Here is a 25,374-nt window from a genome sequence, read left to right as displayed (position 1 = left end):
AGAACGGGGAGGGCTAAAAGAAGGATGATAACAGGGATATGTATTCTGATTATAGTGTCAGACCTGGAAGCCATAGAGACATATAGATCTCGTCAACATATAAACACAATATGATTGGTGATTCTGAATAATCTTTTCTACACGATCTGATCTTTTTCAGTCACTGGGACATTGGTTTCTACATTGGTAATGGTTTCTGAAATGAACTAGTGAAGTGCTATATTTCTTTTTATTTTCTTTAAAATTGTTTAAATTCTGCTTGGAGAAGAAAGGGTCTAAAATGGAGCTGTCAAAGGTTTCTGACACATTTTAAAAATAGATATATGTAATTCATGACTGGAATCTGCACATTCACCATATGAGGGCTGGGAGACCTTATAGAAAGATATATTTTGATGCATTTTTGCATCAAAGGTAGTAGAACTGCCTGCCATCCACTCATCCATCCACTCACCTACCTACTTAATTTATATGCTATTCATTTCTCCAATAAGGTAGGCTACGAACTATATAATTAATAACTCATAGCCTGATTTATGTAAACCCAAATTTTATGCTTTGTATTTCTGAAAAGAAATACGTTTTAATCTTTGTGAAAACCAGGTTAATATTGTTTCCCAAGTAATCAACATATATGACAAACCTCAGGCAAGAGAAAACAAGTATTGTTAATAGCTTCCAATTCTGATAAATCAACAATTAAGCAGAAACCATGCAGCATCTGAGAAAGAGTGGATTTAAAATCAACTAACTGCTGTACGTTTTCCACTTGTTATTTTAAAAATATGAACAATTTATTATATAATTTATAACCTATATAAAAACTGGAATGGAAGCTGTAGAAGGAAAATATAATCTAGTCAAATGTTCAAGACAAGTTACATCTGGAGGTGCAAGCTTCATTTAAAAAAATGAGATATGACTAAATATACATGCATGTGCTGTTAATGCTTCAGTTTAAGTTTTATATGCTTTCAAAGCAAATCCCTGTTTAATATCTGCATAGCTGTGTAACTAACCACACGTCTACACAAACATATATTGTAGTACATTTAAAATGCTAGATTTCATTCTTCAAGGAAAGTATGAATTATAATTACAAAACTGGTAATTGTTAGAAGGTGGAATACACCAGGAGTAAACCATCACAAGAGATTAACACATATTGCTATTTCACTACACTCTAAAGTGACAGATGAGATTTGGTGTTATTGGGGTGAGTGGGGTGTATGCTTATGTATATATGCATAGTTGAAGAAATTGGTTTAAGAGATTCTGGCTTGGAATTAAAAGAATTCTCTTAGGATATTATATTGCAAAGCTACCCTACCCAGGTATTTAATCATCATGGGGCAGCTGTAATGAGAGGAAAGAGAAGAAAATTACCAAGAACGGTGTCCCCAAGAGGAAACAGCAGTGAAGTGGATTAACATCCTGTGATACTGTTTTCAATCACACTCCTCCTAATCTTTCATTATGCTGAACCCTCCCTACCCAAGTTAGGAAAGAAATGGGAAAGGTGAGGCATAAATTTACAGTCTTTGCAACCGATGTGACCACAAATCACAACATGTCAGGATAATAACAGCTGTTATCATTACACTTAACACACTATGTCACCAGGTGCCTATAACCTTTCACTTATTTCTTTAACATTACAAAAAGACCATGTTCTCCCTGCATGAACTCACAGAACTCGGAACAAGTGGCAGGTATAGACTGATGATTTACCAGTAAATAATGCTTTTTATAAAAACAAAATAATAATCTAAAAATAATCCCTCAATTAAATGGGTTGCATTTTGATTAACACCTGTTTTATGAAATATTGCTGTTTTTAAAATGTTTGAATCTTGCCAAGTCTCAAATCTCATGTAATTCTGCTGGGCACCTGGTTTCAGATTTGAACCTAAAGGCTTGCTGACTTTCTTGTCAATGTCTCAATGTGCTAGATTTTTCTATTCCTGCAAGAGAGTTCACCATTTTTAAATTTTATTTATCTGACATAAACACTATTATTCAAGACCGTACAAAAGCATCCACTGTCAGAAAAATCTCAAATGGTATAAATTCAAACAGGAACATAAAGCCGCCTCAGGAGGCATCCACTGTTAAGCCTCATAAAAACTTGCATTTTACTACTAAGTTAATGCAGCAGCCTGCCAGAGTGAACTCCGCTATACCAGTAGTTCTTCCATCTTCTACTCGCTGCCAGAATTGATCTTGAGTAAACCTAGCCCACCGCATACATTTGACATTATAGAGAAGTATTCAAACGAAATATTAGTCTTTCGATATAGGGATGGAATAAGAAATCTGTAAAATAAGTAATCTATTTTACATGTCAACAGCCAAAAGCTTATTTCTTCTAATTTCCATAAAACCTTCATTTCATATCTCGTCCTTGTTAGTGTCTATGGAGATTCTCAGTCACCCAAGTCATGGTTGTCACAAAGGTACTTTTTCAAGTTTCCATCCATTACTTCCTGCCCTGCCCTCAGGTGCTCTGAAGAATTGGTTATCTCCTTCTTTTTTTGAGACAGCCTCTCAAATATTGGAATATATAATGGGAAATATAACGGTGCGTTGCCAGAGGCAGTAACAAACTCACCCAAGTCAATCCATTACCTGATAGTTGCTTTATCCAACCATCCTTGTTGCTATTACAGTTTCATCCGTGTTGCTATTACAGTTTCATAGACAGCAATCACCTTTGCTCTACTTAAGCTTTTGTGCAGAACAGTGAAACATGAGTATAATCCCTCATATGGGCGGGATTAAGCCAAACTACAACACACACCATCACGTTATGCTGGATAACTAAAATGCTTCCCAAAATGAAGATATAATCAAGTCCCCTCATTTCACATCATCTTGAATAGTAAGATTTTTAAATATATATTTATTTTGCACTTAGTGTTGCTGGAGCTGTTATAATACAGAATTGTATTAAAGATTCATATTTCCTTAATGCCTTGTACTCTGCTAACAGTGCAGACCTAATTGGTTTTTCTGAAATCTATTGCCTAGCAACTAGACGGTTAAGTCTGTGTGTGTGTGTGTGTGTGTGTGTGTGTGTGTGTGTGTGTGTACTGGAAACAGAATTTCTCTTTTAGAGTGCTGTACGGGTAGTCCTCAAGTTACAACAATTCACTTAGTGACCATTGGCTGAAAAATTACAAGGAAAATAAGTTTAGAGAAGGTATGGCTCCAATTGCCTGAATGGGAGCAGTTACCATGCAATGAATATGTGTCCCATTTTCACTCAAAACAATAAACAATATCTATATTAGGTAAAGGTAAAGATTCCCCTCGCACATGGGTGCTAGTCGTTCCGATTGTAGGGGGCGGAGCTCATCTCAGTTTCTAAGCCAAAGAGCCAGCGCTGTCCGAAGACTTCTCTGTGGTCATGTGGCCAGCATGACTAAATGCCAAAGGGCGCATGGAACGCTATTACCTTCCCACCAAAGGTGGTTCCTATTTTTCCACTTGCATTTTTAGATTCTTTCGAACTGCTAGGTTGGCAGAAGCTGGGATAAAGTAACTCCGTTACGCGGTGCGATTCGAACCGCCGAACTGCCGACCTAAGACAAGCTCAGCGTCTTAGCCACTGAGCCACCGCATCCCATATCTATATTAGGAAACCCAACATATTGTGTCGGCATAACAAAACGCTAGGAACAAAATAACTTATGCATAAACAGAATACTTGTTTATAACAGAGGTGCAAACAAAACAAATAAAATTAAGAATCTCCTACAAAGGAAATTCAGCTTCCCAAAAGCAATGCCCATGTCCTGTTGCAAAGTACATTTTACAATGTACATTCATCTATTTGTGTGTTTTACGCTTATACTAAATCAAAGTACTTCATTTTTCTTTCCCATCTGGTGAAGAATGTTATTACCTGTCGAAAGCCTAATCCCAGAAGTAGCAGTATCTTTTATCTCAGACAAGGTCTCTCAGAATCGTAAAATTGAAATATATTCTGTATATAATCTGAAGCTGTTAAAGAAGATGATGACACTACAGAATCTGACCACAATCCTATACTCTCCCTGTAAAGACTTTGGTCCTTTGGTACCAAATCCCAGACCATTAAATGCCTATGGAGGTTCTCAGGGACAAACAGCCTTCGAATGGTTCAGGAGTATGAATGGATTTCCAGAAAAATTGCAGACTACAGGAACCATTTGCGCTTCAGTTTGACTTGCAGAGAACACAGATTCAGCCCCAAAAGCTTGCACCAATCTTTTTTTAAAATTTTTTAATTTTATCAATTTTATATATACATTCACAATTATATGATCTCATAACTGTTATTAATATGTACTTATAACAATTTTTTCCTTACAGTTGACAATCTACTTGAAATTGCTTTCTTACCATCCCATAAATCCATCTTATCTTACAACGGTCCTACTTCTTCTTCCCTCCCTCCCTCTTTCCTTCCCTCGTTTCTTCTCTCCTACTCTCCTTCCCTCCCTCCTTCCTTCCCTCCCTCCTTCCCCCTTCCCTCCCTCCTTTCTTCTCTCCTTCTCTCCTTCCCTCTTTCCTTCCCTCCTTCCTTCCTTCCCTCCTCTCTTCCCTCCCTCTCTCCTTCCTTTCCCCCTTCCTTTCCTCCTTCCTTCCCCCCTTCCTTCTCTCCTACATTCCCTCCTTTCTTCTCTCCTTCTCTCCTTCCTTCCTTCCCTCCCTCCTTTCTTCTCTCCTTCCTTCCCTCCTTGCTTCCCAATCTTCACCAATCTTCACCAGTGCAGAAAACATCCTGCAGCCAAGAAGGCTCCATACCCACTTGCACTACTCAGGTGACCCTTGGGACACAATTAAAGCTCCAAGTAGCCTCAATGACTCTGAAAGAATGCAAATGACCAGCTGCCTGCAAGGAATATAAATCCTGCCATTCTCCGCTCTCCAGTCAGAGCTGAAGAAGCTTCTTGGATGAGAAGCGAAATGTCTTCAAAGAAAAAACAAGGAAGTCCAGTTGCCTCCTGGAAAGCCACCTTGGGGGCTCAGACCATTAGTGCATTGATTGAGGGGACACGTTAATCCAGAAAAGTGGAAAGTAGATGGTCATTTGACATAGACTATTGTGAAGGAACTGTCTGTGTAGAATCTAAGTAGAACCAAAGGACAAAATTACTTTAGGTATAAGCTCTTACTTTCATGTGGGCAATAACAAATTAGGCAGAAGTCTGCAGATTCCCTTGCAAAGTCCATCTTGTTGTATTACAAGCCAATTGTCCTATAAGAAATCCTCCTATAATGTACACTATGACCACTAGCCTCTAAGGAGCATGTGGGTAGTTGGGTGAGATTGCCTATTATGAAGCTGAGTAGTGTGTGAGTAATTATAATCCAACTCATCAACCAGTCAGAGTTTAACATGTTATAAAAACCCAGGACTCTAGCAAAAAGTTGTCAATGTGTCATGCACAAATCACGAAATTCTGTGAGACTCTGCCTGTCTTCATGAAACAAGGCACCATTTATGTAAAAAGTTTATTTTGTTTTCAGTACAAATGCTTGCTGTTTCCAAAATACTTGCTACTATTTCATAGGATAATGGCCCATATTTTATGCTTTCTGTTCTGTCTTCTAGTCTATTCCAATTTAAACTAAAATGTTGCCTAATTTAATGTTACGTTAATGGATTATTCATTTGTAGCTTAGGTCATGATAAAAGAAAATAATTTGGAGGGAATTAAGTTTTCTTTTTACGAAATGGAGAGAAAGAAATGCAATTTTATTACACATATCTTGAAATCAACATTTCTAAATTCAAAAATATTAATTTTCAAAACAAGACAAATAATAGTGGAAACATACTTAGCTTGAAATGCATTGTTTGTTCCTCTGTGATCAAGATCATGGCATAAACATCCAACGATCAAAGCTAAAATTTCTATTTCTGTCAGAATCTCCTGAAATTCTGCTGTCTGAAAATAGAAAAAAAAATATTGGTAACATCAACAAATGCAGTCATTTTTAAGCTGTCGTTAGAAATCAGATAAATCAGGGGTGCCAAACTGGCGGCCCACCTGCTGGATACATCACATGCAGGCCACGCCCAGCCCAGCTCCGAGAAGAGGAAAATGTTGCAAAACGTCATGAGACGGCAATGTGACGCCGCGAGTTTGACACCCCTGAGATAAATGAATGTTGGAGGAAGGACCAAGATGTATCAGCAGTTAAGTTTGATAGTCAGGATGAGCTAGTGGTTAAACTGAGATCACCTTAAATCCTGGGATGATTTGGGTCATTCACTCTCAGCCAACCTATCTCACAACGTTGCTGCTGAAGGGAAAAAGGGAGGTAGGAATGCTGGTTACCTCCCTTAAACTCCTGAAGGAAAAGCATGAAATATACCATAGGTAGTCCTTGACTTACAACAATTCATTTAGCAACTGTTTGTGATTACAACAGCACTGTTAAAAAAAGTGTCTTGTGACCTTTTTCATACTTACAACCAAACCTTGCAGCATCCCCATGGTCACATAATCAAAATTTGGGCACATGGCAACTGGCATATATTTATAACAGTTGTACTTACTGTCCCAGGGTTATGAGATCACCATTTCCAACCATCCCATCCTGCTTGCAACAAGAAAAGATGGGAGGACGGGCTAAATTCACTTAGTGACTGAATGGTTCACTTAACCACTGCAATGATTTACTTAACAATTGTGACAAAAAGGTAATAAAATGGGGCAAAATTCTTTCAACTGCTTGAATGACTCGGCAGTGGCAATTTTGGGCTCAGTTGTGGTGGTTGAGTCAAGGACTATCAGTACATTTAGCAAATAGCTAAAGGGTTGTTCATAATTCCAATGCCCTCCATATGGAGTAAAGCAGTAACCTCTCACTTTTCACTGGATCAGCGAGAATTAACTCATAGGTGCAAAAAAGCTCAGAAGTGCACAGTTGCAGCATTGCTGAATGGTAATCTTACAAATGCCTTCGTTCTATTGATATCTTGCTATTTTGATGATTTAAAAAGGAAGCTTATTGGCCAAGCTGGACTATAACTAATTGGTTTCACCTGAGTGAATCATTGAGCAGGATGCTTTTCAGCTAGTAAGGTATCCAATAAAAACAACTGATCAGAGAGTATTTATGTTTTTGCTTTTGTTGTGAGCCGCCCAGAGTCCCTAGGGAGTCCCAAGTCTTATTAAAGTTGCAAAGTTATTAAAGTATTCCCTAAATCATCTTTCTCTGCACAGGTGCACTTCAGGTATGTGTGAATAAATCTCATCCCTCGCTGGGATGTGAACATGACAGAAAAGAGCTTTTTTTTTTTTATGTGCAGTAAGAGCTTCAGTTTGCCTTGCAAGGTGATTGTTCTCAGTTTTTCATACTTTATTATTCATTTAACACACTACACAGGTAATCCTTGACTTACAACCATTCTAATGACTGCTTGAAGTTACAACGGCACTGAAAAAGTGGATTATTGAAGTTTTTTTCAAATTTACGAGTATTGCAGACTCCCCCTGGTCACGTGATCAAAATTCAGATGTTCGGCATCTGTCTCATGTTTACGGTTGCTGTGTCATCTGATCACCTATTGAGACTTTCTGACAAGCAAAGTCTACGGGGAAGCCAAATTCACTTAACAACTGTGTTGCTAACTCAACAGCTGCAGTGATTCACTTAACAACTGTGGAAAGAAAGGTCATAAAATGAAGCAAAACCCACTTAACTGTCTCACTTACCAACAGAAATGTTGGGCTCAATTGTGGTCGAAAATCAAGGACTACCTGGACTTCTTTTCAATAGTACTGAATAATAGCCTATGCTGTGTACTAACATCACATATTCATACTATGCCATACCAATTTTTGTGGGGGCTGGGATTCCAGGAAACTAGAGATTAGAATATTAGAGTCTTGAGTATTGGAGGTGAAAAGGAGATACATTCCAATTCAAAGGCCCCTCAGTAGGAAACATACTGTACTATACAGGGAGTCCTCAACTTAAAATGGTTCATTCAAAGTTACAACAGCACTGGAGGAGGAGCCAATGTTGGGACAATATGGTTGTGTGGTCTCAATGCTCTGAGACCTCAGCCAACACTTTTGCCGCTGGATGGTCCAAACGAACTTAAACCGTCCCGAAGAGACGGTGAACAGGAAGAATACGTCTTGCTGATCTCGGGGATATCGCAAAATCCCTGAAAGAAGCAAGATAAATGCTTCAAGCCGGCGACAAAAAATCCAGTCAAGGCTGACGAAGTCAGGGCGGGTCCAAAACAGAAAGATACGGAAAGAGAAAGTGTTTGCAGCTAGTGAGGAATTTTTATTGTTTTAAAAAGGGGACTGCCTATACAAACTTAAAAATCAATTTAAATTGAAGAATAGAAGAATCAAGCGGCAGATTTAAATTTGGAATGGTTTTAGACAGTGGTTATCTTACTTTTTAAATGCTATTTTCATGGATCGAATCTATGCAACCTTTTTAAAATGGATGGATTAAGTTTTCTTCTTCTACCTTCTCTTTGTGACTAACGTTTTCCTCTTTTATTGCTGTGGATATTTTTCTAACCCATTTAAAGATTAGACCTCTTTTTCTAACTTGAAATTAAAAAAAAAAGATACAAAAAGAAACTCTTTAACAGTGTTTCTGCTCGGAGGCTGGGAGGTTTTGTTGATCGGAGCTTTGTGTATTAAAAACGGAACTTTGTTTTTTTCACGGATTGTTTTGACTTGGCACCACAAGGTTTTACTGTTTGGCTACAGAGTGATAAGAAGGGAAACACACAGATGTCCCTTTGAAGTATATTTTCAATCAGAGAAAAGTGAAAACAACATTCTTTGTGAATCTATGCTTTAATTTTATTAACCTTCCAAGCTAGAGCAGCTGTGTTTGTTAGAATGGCACGTCAAGAGAAAATAGAGGTCTTAACTTTGCAAAATATATTTTCAGAACTACAGAAATTATCAAATATAGTATAGAAAAAACTGGAAAACCTAGAGCACATAACAAGAAAATATTATGAAAAAATTGAGGAGGTTCATCAAATGCAAAACGGGGTGATTGAAACTCAAAAAACAAAAGTGGAAAATGAATATAAAGAGATTAAACCTGCTGATATCTATGATAATTGGTTTGTTCCTGAAAATGGAAAGAATGGAATACTGAAAGAGGAATTAAATGGAGAGGAAATCTATTCCAAAGGTCAAGATATAGAGGAAGATAAAATTAAAGAATCTATGGACTTAAAGAAAGAAATTCTATCAGCAAAAGCATTGATAACACTGCTGACAATCAAAGACAAGTTGAATAAGGAAACAGAAAGAGGGCATCAAGATTATATGAGAGATCTTATAAGCAAGGAGCTGCTAAGAGAAGTCCATACAAAGCTGATCAAGAAGTTGATTAGAGGATTGGTACCACAAATGGTAGAAGATATGAGTGTTTTGTTATTGGAAAGATACAGGTTGATAGATGGAAGAATATAACTTAAAACTAGTTAAACTTAGTGAAATTTAGTGATAATAGATATAGTTAAATAAATAATTGATAATGATAATAATGTATACAATGATTAGTGTTATGATAGGTAATAATTGGATATGAATATTGAATGGTACTCATGAAAGGAAGATTAGAAATCCTTTTGGATTATATACAAAGGTTAATAAAAAAGAACTAAGAGATACAGTTAAGTTTTGATTATTAGGGGGAAAATATTATGATACAGGATATAGGCAAATAAAGGAGGGATAATGATGACAACCTATATATATGTATGGGTACAACATAAGGAAACTGGATGAAAATTGCAAACAGTGATCTGGAAAGGAGGATTAGAAAACTTTATTATTAAGTATTATGGATGTTTAGCTAGAATAGGACATAAGGATTCAGTGCTATTGGAGGATTTTAGAAATATTAAATGAAATGCCAGTATGTGGTTATGTATTAAATCTGGGTATATTTTATGATGAAGGACGCTCAAACAATTATAGTCAAATAAAAATTGGAGGTATAAGAGCAATATGTATAAATATCTGCATTAAAATACTATGGCAGAAGATACAAGATTGTTTTGTTATTGGAAAGATACAGGTTGATAGATGGAAGACTTAACTTAAAGCTAGTTAAACTTAGCTGTAATTTAAGATGAAGGACGTTTAAACAATTATAGTCAAATAAAAATGGAGGTATGATAAGGGTAACATGTATAAATATCTGAGTTAAAATACTTGAGTTAATATGAATTATGCTTGATGATTGTGGAAGAGATGCACGAAAGCCTTTTGTAACCAACTGATACACTTTCTACAGTATGTAAAGAAGGAAGATTTTATATGTTGTTTGTTTTGAAAATTAAAAATAAAAAGAATTATATAAAAAAAGTTACACCAGCACTGAAAAAAGTGACTTGTGACTGTTTTTCACACTTATGACCCTTGTCACAAACCACCCTGGTCATGTGATTTCCGACATTTGGCAACTGGTTCATATTTATGACTATTGCAGTGTCCCAGAGTCATACCTTTTGCGACCTTCTGACAAGCAAAGTCAATGGCGAAGCGGGATTCCCTTAACAACCGTCTGCCTAACTTAACAACTGCAGTGATTCACTTAACACCTGTGGCAAGTAAGGTCGAATAATGGGGCAAAGCTCACTAACAGCAGAAATCTTGGGCCCAGTTGTGGTCATAAGTTGGAGACTACCTGTATTACTGAACCTATCAAACAGAGTTTAAAGTTTAAAGCTAAGAAAAAGAACTTATCCGCCATCCTTTTCTCTTTGGTGAAAAATGCATCTAAAATGTAATAAGAACATAAAAAGAGCCATGCTTGATCAGATTAAAAATCCACGCAGCCTGTCCTGTCCCCATACTGGCCCACCTGATATCCATGGGAGTTAGCAAGCAGGAGATGAACGCAATAACTTGTTTTGCCACTCATACTCCCATTGTGAAACATGAATGCGGAGAGGCATAGACTGGGTTCGCCCTTCACGTTAATCTATCTGCTTGCACTTGGGATTAAAGCAGTGCATGAACTCAATTACTATGGCCCTTAAATCACAGCTTGCATCTTAGCTCATAGAGCAAACAAGCCATTTTGCCTCAGATGCAGGAAGTAAAAAAGTAGCTATCGAGGCTAGTAACCACTGATAATCGCATTCCGTGAATCAATCTAATCACCTTTTTAGAGACCCAAATTAATGGGTGTCATTCCATTTTATGACAGTAAATTCCTCATGGTTAGTTAAATCCAGTGTAAAATACTTTTTCTTGTGTGTCCTGGTTTTCCCTTTGTTTAATTCCACTGAGTGCTGAGTTTTAGGATTGTTAAGAAGGGAGGAAAAAACTCTAGTATCCATTTTTTTCATATCATTCATATATATAATGATTATATCACACACACAAAAAAAGCCTCAAACAAATTTCCCTTAGGAAAATCATTGCAGGCCTGCAGAGTAAATGATAAAGAAAAAATCACAACAACATGATCCATGTTTTTCCCTTTTTATACTTATGTTGTATCATCCTATGCTGTACATGTACAAACAATGGAGAGTTTGCATTATAATGAAGCAATCAACAATTCTATCTTTTTGATGAAAGCAGTCGATCCTGTAAATGCTCCAGGTATTTGATCATCTAATGTCCTGTTCTGCATTTTTTCAAGTTATCCTGATGACCACGACTATACATGCTGTTTTGAGGGAGCTGCATCTCAGCACTGTACAAAGGAATTATGCTATTGACAATCCGATTCCGCTCCTAGCGATTCACCAAAATGTGGCATTTTCTTTTTTTCACAGTAGCTGTTCATCGGGTCAATGTTACATGAATAAGTGTTGCTGGCTTATCTTGCTGAATTGGCACAACACTTTAGGAAAGACTGCCATGCAAGCACAATGCAGGGCATCACTACTATATAAAGAAACATGTTCAAATCTGATCCAATCCTTCTCACTGTTACATAATTCGTGTGCAGTAAATCTTGTAATAAAATAAGCTAATATCAGTTAGGAGTGATAATTCCAAAGCTATCATTTCCAATGCAAATGCAATACGAGCACAGAAAGATTTGGTTCTTATTATTTGGTTCTAGTCTAATGAAGAGAAGGACCAAGAGTCATATGATCGTAGTCTTTTGATAACTAAGAGGCTGCCACAAAAAAGAGGGAGTCAACCTATTCTCCAAAGCATCTGAAGGGAGAACATGAAGTGACAGATGGAAACTTATCAAAGAGAGAGCTAACCTAGATCTAAGGAGAATTTTCCTCACGGTGAGAACAATTATAACAGGTTGCCTCCAGACATTGTGAGTGCTCCATCACTGGAGGCTTTTAAGAAGAGACTGGATTGTCTGAAATGATATTGGGGCTGCTACCTGAGCGGGGGTGGGCTGGAAGACATCCAAGGTCCCTTCCAACTCTGTTTTCTATGAAGCGTAAAGAATTATACTCCCCTTACTTTCAAAATCTAAGCCTGAAAAGTTTCAGTTCAGTTTCAGTTTATTAAACTTGTATGCCGCCCTATTCCCAAAGGGACTCAGGGCGGCTAACAAACCGATAGGGAAAGGGGGCAATACAAAGAAGACAAAACAAGACAACAACAGAATACAAAAAACAGATTAAAAAACTCCTCAATAACCACAACAAATTCGAGTGGAGCTGGGAACTCATCAGCCCCAGGCCTGCCGGAACAGCCAGGTCTTGACGGCTTTGCGGAAAGCCTGAAGGGTGGTGAGAGTCCGAATCTCCATGGGGAGATCGTTCCAGAGGGCCGGAGCAGCCACAGAGAAGGCCCTCCTCCGGGTGGTCGACAGTCGACACTGGCTAGCTGATGGAATCCGGAGGAGGCCTAATCTGTGGGATCTGATTGGTCGAAGGGAGGTAATTGGCAGGAGGTGGTCTCTCAAGTACCAGGTCCGATACCATGTAGGGCTTTAAAAGTAACGACTAGCTCCGGATGAAGCGCATCCGGAGTCCAATAGGCAGCCAATGCAGCTCGCGGAGGATCGGTGTAACGTGGGTGTAGTGGGGTGCACCCACAATCGCTCGCGCGGCTGCATTCTGGACAAGCTGAAATCTCTGAATGCTCTTCAAGGGCTGCCCCATGTAGAGCGCATTACAGTAGTCCAGTCTTGAGGTCACAAGGGCGTGAGTGACTGTCCTGAGAGCCTCCCGGTTCAGGTAGGGCCGCAATTGGTGCACCAGGAGAACCTGGGCAAATGTCCCCCTGGTCACAGCCAAAAAGGATTGTGTACAGCATAATGTACTGTAATAGTGGTGGAGAGAACTTCTTTTTGCTGGAGAATAAATTATCTCAATTCACTAGAGCCAGAGTCTAAATGTAATTATAAAGGTCATTCTTTATGTGAGGAAATGAATTACATTTTAACTGGTCTACTTTTATGTGTTTTGTTATTAGGACTTTAAATTTAATTATTTCTTCTATATATCAGTTGGGAAAACGAAGGAAAAAAAGTTGAAAAGATTATCTGAAGAAACAAGAGTTGATAAAAGAATGGACCTAATCTTGAGGTCGAACCTACAATCAAATTCTGTACTCACTATAGTCTCATTATAATCAATGAAAGCAGCCATGTGAGTTAAAATGATGGATGTGTAAATTGCACTACTAGGTCTATAGCTCTCAAAGGCCAAGCCATACAGGGTAACAGTATAAATCATTAAACATATAAAAAAACTGTAATGCTAGGAAGTTATTTTAAAAATTTAAAGCTTCCAAGCATGATCTACAGATAGAGTCAAAATGTTAAAAAAAAAAGAGAAAGAAAGTTTAGTTAAGTATGCTTTTGAAAATCATGTGCCTTTCTTCTCAGATTGCAAAATAACATCATGGGTCTTTTCCAAATGCCAGAAAAGTGTGATTAGTGGCAATAATTCCACTGAAAATAGGTCATAAAGATATTCTCGACTGGACCCGCAGATCTATTTAACTCTGACCAACATAAGCCACCACAGCAGTATATTACTGTCAGAACCAAGATTAATATGCCCAGGGAGCTGTGCTGCACATACCCCTTTTCCCATTATAATATGATCTGGTTACATAAACGTAGACAGTTATTGATGAAAGATATATATGGTAGCCACGAGAACACGACTATAATCAAGTGGAGGCCATTTAATTGCAAACAATTACAACCTTATTTAACAATAACCTTATTCCCAGTAGATTGTATGGCAAGTGAGTTGTTTTTCTTTAAGAAATACATCAACAAAATTATGTGCGTTTTTACAAAATGATGGCCTTTGGGGCCACCAGCCTGTCTTTTTTCTTATGTTTTATAATTCGTTATATGTTATAGTTTATTTTCCCATCTTTAATTCTGTTCAATTAAATTGCCTCTGTTCCCTTTTACTCCCTTTCTCTTAAGTTGTTTTCTCTCTTCTTCCTCAAGAAGGGCTTCCGAATTGAAAAAAACTTTGAAAAGTCTTGCCTTAGGAAAGTAGCCAGGTAATCTTTCAACTATTTGAGTAGACAGTGGGTAATCAACCTTTTCATCACTATGCCCACAAGGCTATCTGTCTTCTTTACATCTGATTTTTAAAATTAATTGTAACAACTTTAATGGGGAAAAAAATTGGTAGCTGACATGCGGCAACTCCAAATGTATTACATCCCTATCCTCAGTGGTGGGTTTCAAAAATTGTTCGAACCTATTCTGTGGGTGTGGCCTCCTTTGTGGGAGTGGCTTGCTGCCCATGTGACCGGATGGGAGTGGCTTGCCACCCATGTGACCGGATATGAAGGTACAGACGACACTTGTCAGAACCACCTTAAATTACCTCACACACAGCACTGGCATGCATAAGAATATGATGTAAACTTGTTTTTTAAAAGGCATCTTTGGTTTGCGTTAAAACAACTTCAACACACACAATGTTCTGATTGCACCACAAACACAGTAGTCTTCCTTACCTTTCACAAATGCACTGAGTTTTATAAATATGAGCATGATAGTGTACAATAATCATATACAGGAAACAAGGGTGGGTTTCAAAAATTTTTGGAACCTCTTCTGTAGGTGTGGCCTGCTTTCCGGGTCCACTGGTGGAACCTCTTCTAACCGGTTCGGTAGATTTGACGAACCGGTTCTACCGAATAGGAACCCACCTCTGCCTATCCTCTTCGATTATAAGAATGCTTATGGGCCCTGAACGGCCACTTAAACCGTACAAAAAAATAAAATGGGATGGAAATATATGCAACTACCAGAAGGAAAAAAAAAAAAAAGTTGTTGGAAGTTGATAAAGTAGGTGCGAGCATATTCCTACAGGGCTGTATTTATCCTGAGTTCTTTGCCAACTCACAAGATGGGAGGAATGTGAATGCAAAATCCTCATCATATTCTGGTTCATGATCACCAGTCCTCGCATTCACATCGCAGCATCTCTAAACCATCTTATAATTGCAATTTGGGTGCGTGGCTGCAATGCGCTGGGATCCCATGATCGCCATTTGTGACCTTCCCAGCCAACTTGTCAAAAACCAGAGTCAATTGGGAAGCTGGATTTGCTTAACAACTGCGGCAAGAAGGGTAGAAAAATTGGGCATGACTCACTTAATGACCTCATCACTTAGCAACGGAAGTTTCAGTTGTGATTATTAATTGAACTCCTTGCAACTATTTTTTCTAAACAAATTAGGAAGGAGGTGAGCAGGCATAATATGGGCCAGAAAAAAAGTGAATCAGGCAGGTTAATTATTATTATTATTATTAGTTTTTTTAAAAATCCAGATCTATCTGCTTTAGAGATATTTGCCTTAGTTGGTTACTGACTGCTTAGATTTTGGGGCGGCTTTTGGTTTCTAGTCTTTTATTTATCTTGATATATTTTGTTTTCTTTTAATTTTTGTCTGTAGACATGCTATGGGCTGCCTCCAAATTGAAATAATCAATCAATCAATCAGTGTCGCCAGGTGATGACATATATCACAGTGGAAGTCATAAAAGGCAATGTATTTGTATTACTATGAGCGAAGTTATCCATATTACAGTTCCCTGAGTGCTACTGAATGCACAAAAGCTTGAGCTGTGGGCATTTCTTTGCTACCATCTAGCGGTCCCTTGCATTTCTATAACCCATATTAGTAGCCAAAGTTTAGTTCCTGAGCTCATATACTTGGTTTAATTGTTGACTGAGTCATTGTTGATAGTGAGCTAGGAGTTGCTTATTTTTGAAAGGCCATATAACTGAAAGATAAATGTTCTGGTGTAATTCACAAACTTTAGCTAGGGAGACAATAATAGATCAGCCCTTTTTCAATAAGACTTATCTTCCTGCTAAGTAAAGTTCAAATTCCTACAGTAGCTACTGTACTTATCCTTTTTTCGAAAAAATAAAAATAAAACTAGGATCAGTTATTTCTGAAAGAAAAATCATCTGACAAACGCATAGTATCTGATTCTTTCATTCGAAGTTACTGTTCATTGCGTATGTGACTTTTATGGCCAGATCATATAACTATTCTACTTTAACCCAGCGGCATTAAACACAAGGATTTTAATGACTCTGAATTAAGGATTTAGTCCTGATGGGAAATCTTGAACAAATGAAATTATATATGATTTATCTGCAGCAGAAGAACATGTGGGAATCGTTAGTAAGTTTCCATTATAAACTGAATTTTGAATGGCTGCAGAACCTTTTTACACAGTCACCATGTTCGGTTCCGAAAGCCACAGAAATACTTTTGGGTGCCCCCTGGGACCATTCTCACTTGTCATATTCACGTATCCTAGAGTCAATCAGTAGTTCCTTCAGCTGACCAACAGGGGGACACAGAAATCAGTACGGTATCCAGTTTTTACAGCACATCTCATTCTCATCCTTAGTTCTGTCTCACAGCTTTTCTTAAGCACTTAAGAATCAACATTGGCTGATTGCTATGAGCAGGGCCTGGGATCTCTGAAATACTGAGGTAGCTGAACCTCAGCATGGAGGAAGAAGCTGAATGGAGTGGGGAAGCTACCTATCCTGAAGCCCCAGCACTGTCCATTTTAAAAAGCCTTTTTTTTGTTGCCATTACTGTACCCTTGAGCCAAGCCTAGCAAGATGTTAACAACTGAACTGCTCAGAAAGTAGCATGAAAAGATGGGCACAGTGTTGATCCGGGAAGAACTTGCTCCCAGAAGTTGTGAATGCTCCAACCCTGGAAGTTTTTAAGAAGAGATTGGACAACCATTTGCCTGAAATGATGTAGGGTTTTCTGCCTAAGCAGGGGGTTGGATTAGAAGACCTCTAAGGTTCCTTCTAACTCTGTTATTTGAAAGCCAAAGACACTTCTGTAAATGCCTCTAGTCATCCAGGTACTATTTGCTTTCTAATTAAGGATGACGTTAATGCAAAGATTGACATTTTTGATCTCTTCATGGAACTGCTCTACATTCTATCCAAATGACAAAAATAGACACAGTAAATCTGGAGCAGCATATGCAAAGAAGGCAAGAGGGATAGGAGCGAGTGAAAGTTTCCAAGTTAATCACAGATATAGCAATAGCAATAGCAGTTAGACTTATACACCGCTTCATAGAGGTTGAGCCTGGTGAGATTTGAACCGATGAACTGCAGATAGCAGTCAGCAGAAGTGGCCTGCAGTACTGCACTCTAACCACTGCGCCACCTCGGCTCTTATACTATGTTGTTGATTGCAGATGTAAAATTGTTCTGAAATCTGACACAATTAAGTGTCAGGATATTACAGTGAAGCTTAAAGCAAGATGGAAAACCAGGGAAAAAAAGGTGCCTAACTGAGGCTACCTGATGCATTCCTGTATATATCAATGAATATTATTATTTTTGTCATGAAGGCGTACAATTCTTTCTTGCATGTATCAGTGGGGACCAGAAGATAGCACTTAGAGTATACATAATATAATCTTGAAAATGAGGTTTTTTTAGTTACTTTGTCCAATCATTATGACACAACTGTTCCTTGGTTATATTATGATGTGACTGCTAGAACCATATGTCAAAGGATGCTGACAGCACTATATGTCCCAGCTGAAATTCTGAGCCAAGAAAAGAGTCAATAAAAGAAAAAAGAGAAATAAAAAGAAAATGTGAGTTCTCTAAAGGACAATATTCCTACTGCAATATTGTAACATGTGAAATGCCCTGCTATCAAGTGGACCCTATAATATACTTTATGGCTTGATGTTTTATCCAATTAAATTAAAAACATTAAAGCATCTAGAGCAGGGGTGTCAAACTCAATTTCATTGAGGGCTGCATCAGGTTTGTGTTTGACCTCAGGGGGCCAGGGTGGGTGTGGCCAGGGTGGGCGTGGTCAGGATGATATCACTTGTGTTGGATGGCACCAGTGGTGGCCCGAGTGCTCTGCCAGCGAAAATGAGATCCCAAGCTCTGTTTTTGGTTGCAACGGCCTCCTACAATCCTCTGCCAGTGAAAACGGAGCTCGGGGAGGAGGGGGCACACATGGCCCTCGTGAGCTCCATTTTTGGCTGGCAGAGGCACCATGGGCTGCTCCTTTGCTATTTCCAGGGTGACTCCGTGGGCCAGATCTAAGCACCCCCAGGCCTTGAATTTGATATCCCTGATCTAGAGGCCGTGTTCTGCAACAACCAGAAGGCAAAATTCTACATGCCGATTAGTGGGATAGAAGTCATGGGAAACAGATTGGTGTGAAGACATTCTCAATAATGGAATATCAACATTTCTGCCACTAACTGAACTATTGTAAAGAGGGTCTGAGTTGACACAGACGTTCAGTGAGGTAAGGTGGGGTGGAAAGGGATCAACTTCTATAGTATTTGAAAGGCTCTTATGCAAACACCCTCGGATCCACTGCCAAAAGCTCAAAGCTCAACCCTACTAAAATAAACAATAACAGGCTTATTTGATCCTGCCACTGATAGTTATTTTATCCAATTGAAATAAGGCTGTTTGTCAGAGAACAAAACCTATTTCCATCCTTTGCAATCACTTTAAAAAGAAGCCTAAAGGAAATCTAGCCTTTGAGCTCCATCTAGAGGAAGATGTAAATTAAATTTTATATTGGCATGACACCGATTTCAAAGTGGTACTTAAAAGTTCTATAAAACTTGGTTTTGATATTGATCCTTTAAAACAATTAAGTTTCAAAACTCTCAGGTAATTTACTTTAGTTACCCTTTTAAAAATAGTCCTTTCCTATCTTTTAAGTCTTTTAGTCATTTGCATTCAAAGTGTTTTCTCACAAAATGTTGGGCTGCAAAAGTCCACAGATCCATCCATACAAACACACACACATACACACACATGTACGTATATACGTACATACATACATACATACATACATAACATACATACACACACACACACACACACACACACACACACACACATATATATGAAAGATCTGTGGACTTTTGCAACCCAAAGTTTCATGAGAAAATAAACACACACACCACTTTCAATGCAAATGACTAAAAGACTTAAAAATAGATGAATATTTACATTAATATATTTATTAAATATTTAATATATGCACCTCAAATTATATATTTCTTTTTTTTTTACATGTGACTTGATGTACCCAAACCATCGGACTGCACCTTATGATTGAAGTTGGGAGGTAGCTGGGTAGATAAGCAAGTAGAACATAGGCAGGTTTTTGTTTGTTTAAAATCACCATCTCTATTAAGTAAACCATTCTACATGGTTTACTTATGTATAGTATTATTAAGGGGATATAAATCAGTGATGATGGACCTTTTTTGTCGCGGGTTCCAAAAGCACACGAGTGCGCACTATCCGCTCGCTTGGCTGCCCACCCACATAATTTATTCCCCCCACGGTGCCCCTTGTGCATGTGCGCATGACCCCTCCCTCTGCTGCCCCGCACATGGCTTTCTTGGAGCCTGGGGAGGGCAAAAATGGTTTTCGCTGCCCCCCGGAGGGCCTCCAGAGGCCAGAAATGGCCCTTTTCCAACTTCCGGTGGGCCCAGTAGGTCCATTTTTTTGCCCTCCCCAGGCTCCAGAAGCTTTCTAGGAGCCTGGGGACAGCGAAAAATGGCCCAACATGCACACCGGAAGTTCGGGAATGGACTTTCATATTGCCCGTTGAGCCGTTTTTCTCCCTCCAGAGGCTTCAGGAGGCTTTCCTGAAGCCTCCAGGGGGAGAAAAATGCTCAAAAATCAGCTGGCCAGCCCGTGCATGCGCACTGGAGCTGACAGGGCAAGGCCTCATGTGCCCTCAGAAACAGATCTGCATGTTGCCTGTGGCACAGTGCCGTAGGTTTGCCATCATAGATATAGATGATGTATAGAAATACATGAATTTATTTTTTAAGTTAATACAATATACAAAATACTTTAACTGGTCACCTAGATATGATACTTTACAGTTTTCTAAACCCTGAAGAGGATTTAGTGGTGGCAGAAGAACAAAAGATTATTAAAAACATTCTACCCAAAGGAGGATGTGCAAAATGCTGCAATCCACGGGTCAACAGCCCTCGGGTTGTGGACCAGCACCAGTCTGTGGTGCGGCAGAAACCAGGCTGCACAAACAAGTGAAGCCCCATCCGTACACACGAGATGTATGCAGGTGAAACCACGTGCCCTCCGGTCTGCAAAAAAAGGTTCTTTCCACAGAACTGGTCCCTGGAACCCAAAAGGTTGGGGGGCCATTGCTATAGTCAAAACACATTATTCACTTCAGCACCTGTACCTCACCCAATAATTAAATAAAAATTAATTAATTATCCATTAATATTGATCAATGTTTAGATCCTAAGCGAGAAGGGTGGGAACATGATCTCTTTTGCCACTCACATACTTACCGTTAACATGGCAAACATGAGTTGGCACACGTTGAAAGCATGCCGCCAGTTGTGATACAGAACCATTCGGTAATTTTTCCTCACTGTCAAAAGCCACCTACACAGTGTCTGAAATGGAAAAGGAAAATTGCATCAGGAACAAGTACAAGTACAAATGGCTCCTCCTTTGCCAACACAAAAGGAGCTGATTATCTCCGCGGAGCAGATGGTTACCTCATAGTCAATTCTAAATTTCTGAACTATTCCAAGCTCCATGAACATCCGGAGAGCTGCTGCTATCATGGTATCCATATCAAGGGAGAAATCATCAAAGTGGACGTTATCTATACCAAGCTCTGACACCAGAGGGATGTTTGCTGTCTGAAATTACACAGGGAGAAGGAAAAATGTATCAGGCACAATTCAGCAATGTTTCTACTCTCCTTTGTGTAACGAAACATTATCTAAATCTACATATAACTGGTATAGCAGTGTTTTTCAACCTTTTTTGTGCAAAGGCACACTTTTTTCATGAAAAAAATCACGAGGCACACCACCATTAGAAAATGTTTAAAAAATTTAACTCTGTGCCTATATTGACTATATATAAAGTGTTTTTCCCACGGCACACCTTACACTATGTCACGGCACACTAGTGTGCCGCGGCACAGTGGTTGAAAAACACTGTGGTATAGCAGCTATAATTCTCTGATGCAAATCTGGGGGAAAAACATTTGAAATAGATTTTCTGTTTATGTTGAATTGAAGCCAATAAGTACTTCAACTGCATCAAGTTCCACTCATTTAAATTGCTTAACAACTTTTTTGTTGTTGTTGCAATACTATTTCAGCGTTAATGCAAATCCTATGGGAGGAAAAATGCAAATTCATGGCCTGGGAAAGGAAACAGATGTGTGTGTGATGCAAATATATTCATTAAATAAAAACTCATGTGACATTCCTGATTTTGCTGGTTTCCAATCACTACCCACACATCAAGGAAATGTTCTGCTTTCTAGAAGATGCTTTTCATTGGCAGTGGAAGAAGGAGGCTTACACAAACCACAGCATAGGAAACAGCATTCATATTTGTCAATAAATGCCCTTGTGTGAGCAGAGGGACAATGGAAGCAGGGGAAGCAGAACGTAATAGAAATGCCATCACATTGGTCTGCCTTAATAGCAGCTGAGTTTGGAAACTGGACAATAGATTTCTTGTTTTATATTATATGTATTTATACCTGGCAAATACTCCTCTTTATGATTTATTACAGTAGTAAATAGAGATATTCAGAAATGGATGTAAGTTTCAGACGCCCATCTGAGATACTCATCTAGCAAAAATATGGTTTTCAGTTAAATCATAATCAAGAATACACTGAATTGGGTACATAGCACAATGTTATTTCTTATTCAATTATCAAAATACTCTCTCTAGTGATGTCCATTAAAGCTACTTGCTAAAAAAATGGGAGGTGCCTCCTAAATGCAATTATTCATCAATAAATAACTAATGTAAGCCTTTCCATTTTTTGAGAAAGATTGGAATAGGTATTGTGGAACCATACGGCAAGCTAATATTTTTTTTCTGCTTATATTTCATGTATCATATATAAACATACACATAAAAGTCATGGATTGAAGCTGGAAGCAGTGGTGTAGCAAATCTATATGTAAAGGCAATTCCTCAGGAAGGTGGATTAGGAAGGGCATCAGCTGAAGGTGCCTTTGGTCACCTAGGCTACAGTGTATAATCCATGGACCATCATTGATTTTTGTTAATGAATTGCATTTCTGCTTTAATTAGAAAACTATATGATGAAAAGTTCTGGTGCATTCATATAAAACTCTGGTTGCTAACATATCTAACTTTTACCATGGACAATCTGGAAAGTGGCATAAGCAACCATGATTATGGTTTTATGCCAACTGATGTTTCTAACAGAGAAAATTTAAATTGTTAGCCAAAGAAATGCAGTGAGGGCATGAAGGTAAAAAATTCAGGCGAAACTTCTACCTTATTTCTAACTAGAAAATATGTAAAGCTTGGCAAGTTCAATTTACAGGAAAAGGGGATTCAATTTTATGCTGAGAAAATAAATATTAACTTTGGAAGTAAATTAAAAGCAAGAGAAACGATACTTTATGTAGGCTGAATGCATTCTAAGCCTGATATTGAAGCCTTTGTTTTCAACCTTTACAAACACTTCCATATTTATACTACCAGAATTGTGTAGCTGAAAGAGCGTTGTGATTTTGTTTACTTGGAATAGTGGTAGCTTCTCAACCCAAGCAAAACCCCTTTGGCTTTCTCTGATTGCTGCATCAGAAAACAGCACATCTTCAGTTTCTTCACAGAAACTGGCCCCAATATCAATTCTGTTGCTGTTGACCCTTTGAGTGAAATATGCGTCTGGCTCCTGCATAATCAGTTGTCTGTTCAACAACACAATAAGAGCTATAGAAAAACAAAACATGTGATAGGGATTCTCATGAACTGAGAGACTTGAAAGAAAACTTGTTGGAAAGAAGAGATGTATGTTTCCTTGGGCTGGTGGTGAAGGCTCTTCTTAAAGGCCCAAGATCATCAGAAGCAAACTCAGTTCAAGAAGGAGGCCCACCCTTTCTATGGTAGTACATCACATTTCGATGAACTGAATCCAGTCATATGGATCCTACAAGACAACAGGGCTCTTTGAGAAGAGTTAGAACCCAGGCTACAATTTTTAATAGCTGTTGGAAGTTAAAACCCACCCCTCTCCTAGAGAAATGAAATATTTTGGGAAATATTTAAAAGGCAGAATATTTCCCCTAAAAAGAGAAGTAGAAACTCAAGAGAGGCAGAAACTCATCCACCCCCACCTTTGTGAATGAGCCATTAAGACTTTAGCTAGTCTATTCTACATAACAAAGATCCCCCTTCAGCTCCAGGGTGATGGGATTAAGGCAGGGGCCTCAGGACATGATAGTATTAGCCCTTTACCCATCTCACCACTTGGCACCTGGGAAGATTACACATCATCACCCAGCAAGTCAAGCAAGCTTGGGAGACAGCCTACAGAGTTGCCCCTGCATGGCCCCATGGGAGTCTGACAACCAATCAGAATACAAGCTCAAGTTCAAAGCCCAGAGAGGACATAAAACCCAGGGACTCTCAGCATGTCTGCCTTTTTTTCTGCTCAGGAACTCAAGCCATGTGATCCTGTTCATCATTAAACCATCTTTCCAAGCAGCCTCCATGTTTCCAGTGTCTTTTTCTGCACTTGGAACTGAACCCAGATGGGCATTTCTACCAACATAGCAAATTGCAAAATCAGTACATTAGTAAAGAAATACTGGGCAGGAAAAAAAAAAACAGTAAGTGCAACAACAACAAAAACAACAACACCCCAGTAGATGAACAATGGATAAAAGCTTTCATGCATTTTGGAGATATGGGTGCTCAAAAACATTAGCTTCTAGAACAATTTGCCATGGCACATTTCCTTAGAATGAAATGTCTCTTGTATGAATAATCTTTAGAGAATTTTAAAACCGTGGGTTTTATTGACCATCAGCTAGAATTCTATAATATAAGGCTGGAAAATAGTAACACATTCTTCACAAAATTCCTTCCATGGAAAAGATTGTACATTGTAGATAAATTTATTTATAGGCCGCCCTTTTCCCTGAGGGGACTCAGGGCGGCTTACAACGTATAGGGAGGGGAGTACACACAATGACATATGAAGACAGTACATAATTAAAAATAGAAGCAACATTCATTCATCATTCGGGAGGGGACGGATTATAATCTTTAACCCCAGGCCTGACGGGATAGCCAGATCTTGAGGGCTGTGCGGAAGGTCTGAAGGGTGGTGAGGGTACGAATCTCCACGGGGAGATCGTTCCAAAGGGTCGGAGCTACTACTGAAAAGGCTCTCCTCCGCGTAGTTGCCAGTCGACACTGACTGGCGGATGGAATTCGGAGGAGGCCTAATCTGTGTGATCTAATAGGTCGTAAGGAGGTAATTGGCAGGAGGCGGTCTCTCAAAAGGATTTGCTGGGGAATAGCAGAGAGCACGGCTTCTTTTTAATTTGGGGAGAAGGAGCTACAACATTGTAATTAAAACAAACCTTGTGACCACATCAGAATCTGAGGTTTTTCTTTCTTTTTTAATATAATCCTTATTCGGAAGTCTTAGAAAATTGACTTACAATTTCATAAATATGCAAATTTATTTGTTTGCATGTCACAGGTTATACCCTTGGAAATACAGTCACTTGTATACTTCAGAACTGCAGTTTATGCATCTCGGTTTTCTTACTATGTTTGTTGAAAAAAAGCGAGCTGTAAACATGCCCTTTGATTTCTCTCTTTTCTTTGGTATTTATATTACTAGGCAGATCAGTGATTTCAAACTTCTGGAGAAAATGTCAGGAGAAGTGTCCAGGTCTTTACAATGTCCACATTTGGAGTTAAAACAAAAGCTCCCTTGACAGATCATCCATCAACCTATTTGTATATTTCCCTGAATAAAAGTGCATGAAATCCAGAAATTATAATCCAAGCACTGCTAGCTATCTTCAGCAATGACCGGTAATGCTTGTTGAACATTTTGGGGG

At 38.7% G+C, this 25,374-nt stretch overlaps 1 protein-coding gene across 1 annotated transcript in view; it reads right to left on the bottom strand.

Annotated features, from left to right (window-relative positions):
* Nucleotides 1-25,374, bottom strand: part of PDE11A (phosphodiesterase 11A) — a 162,600-nt gene that overhangs the window by 27,739 nt on the left and 109,487 nt on the right. The window contains exons 11-13 of the mRNA XM_087708566.1: nucleotides 21,004-21,150; nucleotides 20,791-20,898; nucleotides 5,830-5,939 (exon numbers count right to left, since the gene is read on the bottom strand). Coding sequence (XP_087564692.1) covers nucleotides 5,830-5,939; nucleotides 20,791-20,898; nucleotides 21,004-21,150 — 365 coding nt within the window. The remainder of the gene's footprint in view (nucleotides 1-5,829; nucleotides 5,940-20,790; nucleotides 20,899-21,003; nucleotides 21,151-25,374) is intronic.

The sequence above is a fragment of the Thamnophis sirtalis genome, unplaced genomic scaffold (genome assembly GCF_051295495.1).
Source record: "Thamnophis sirtalis isolate CommonGarterSnake01/CBP01778 unplaced genomic scaffold, rThaSir2_p1.2 scaffold_1, whole genome shotgun sequence".
NCBI classification, from domain to species: domain Eukaryota; kingdom Metazoa; phylum Chordata; class Lepidosauria; order Squamata; family Natricidae; genus Thamnophis; species Thamnophis sirtalis.
Note: the sequence above shows the minus strand (reverse complement) of the source record. Positions and strands in the feature narration are given on the sequence as shown.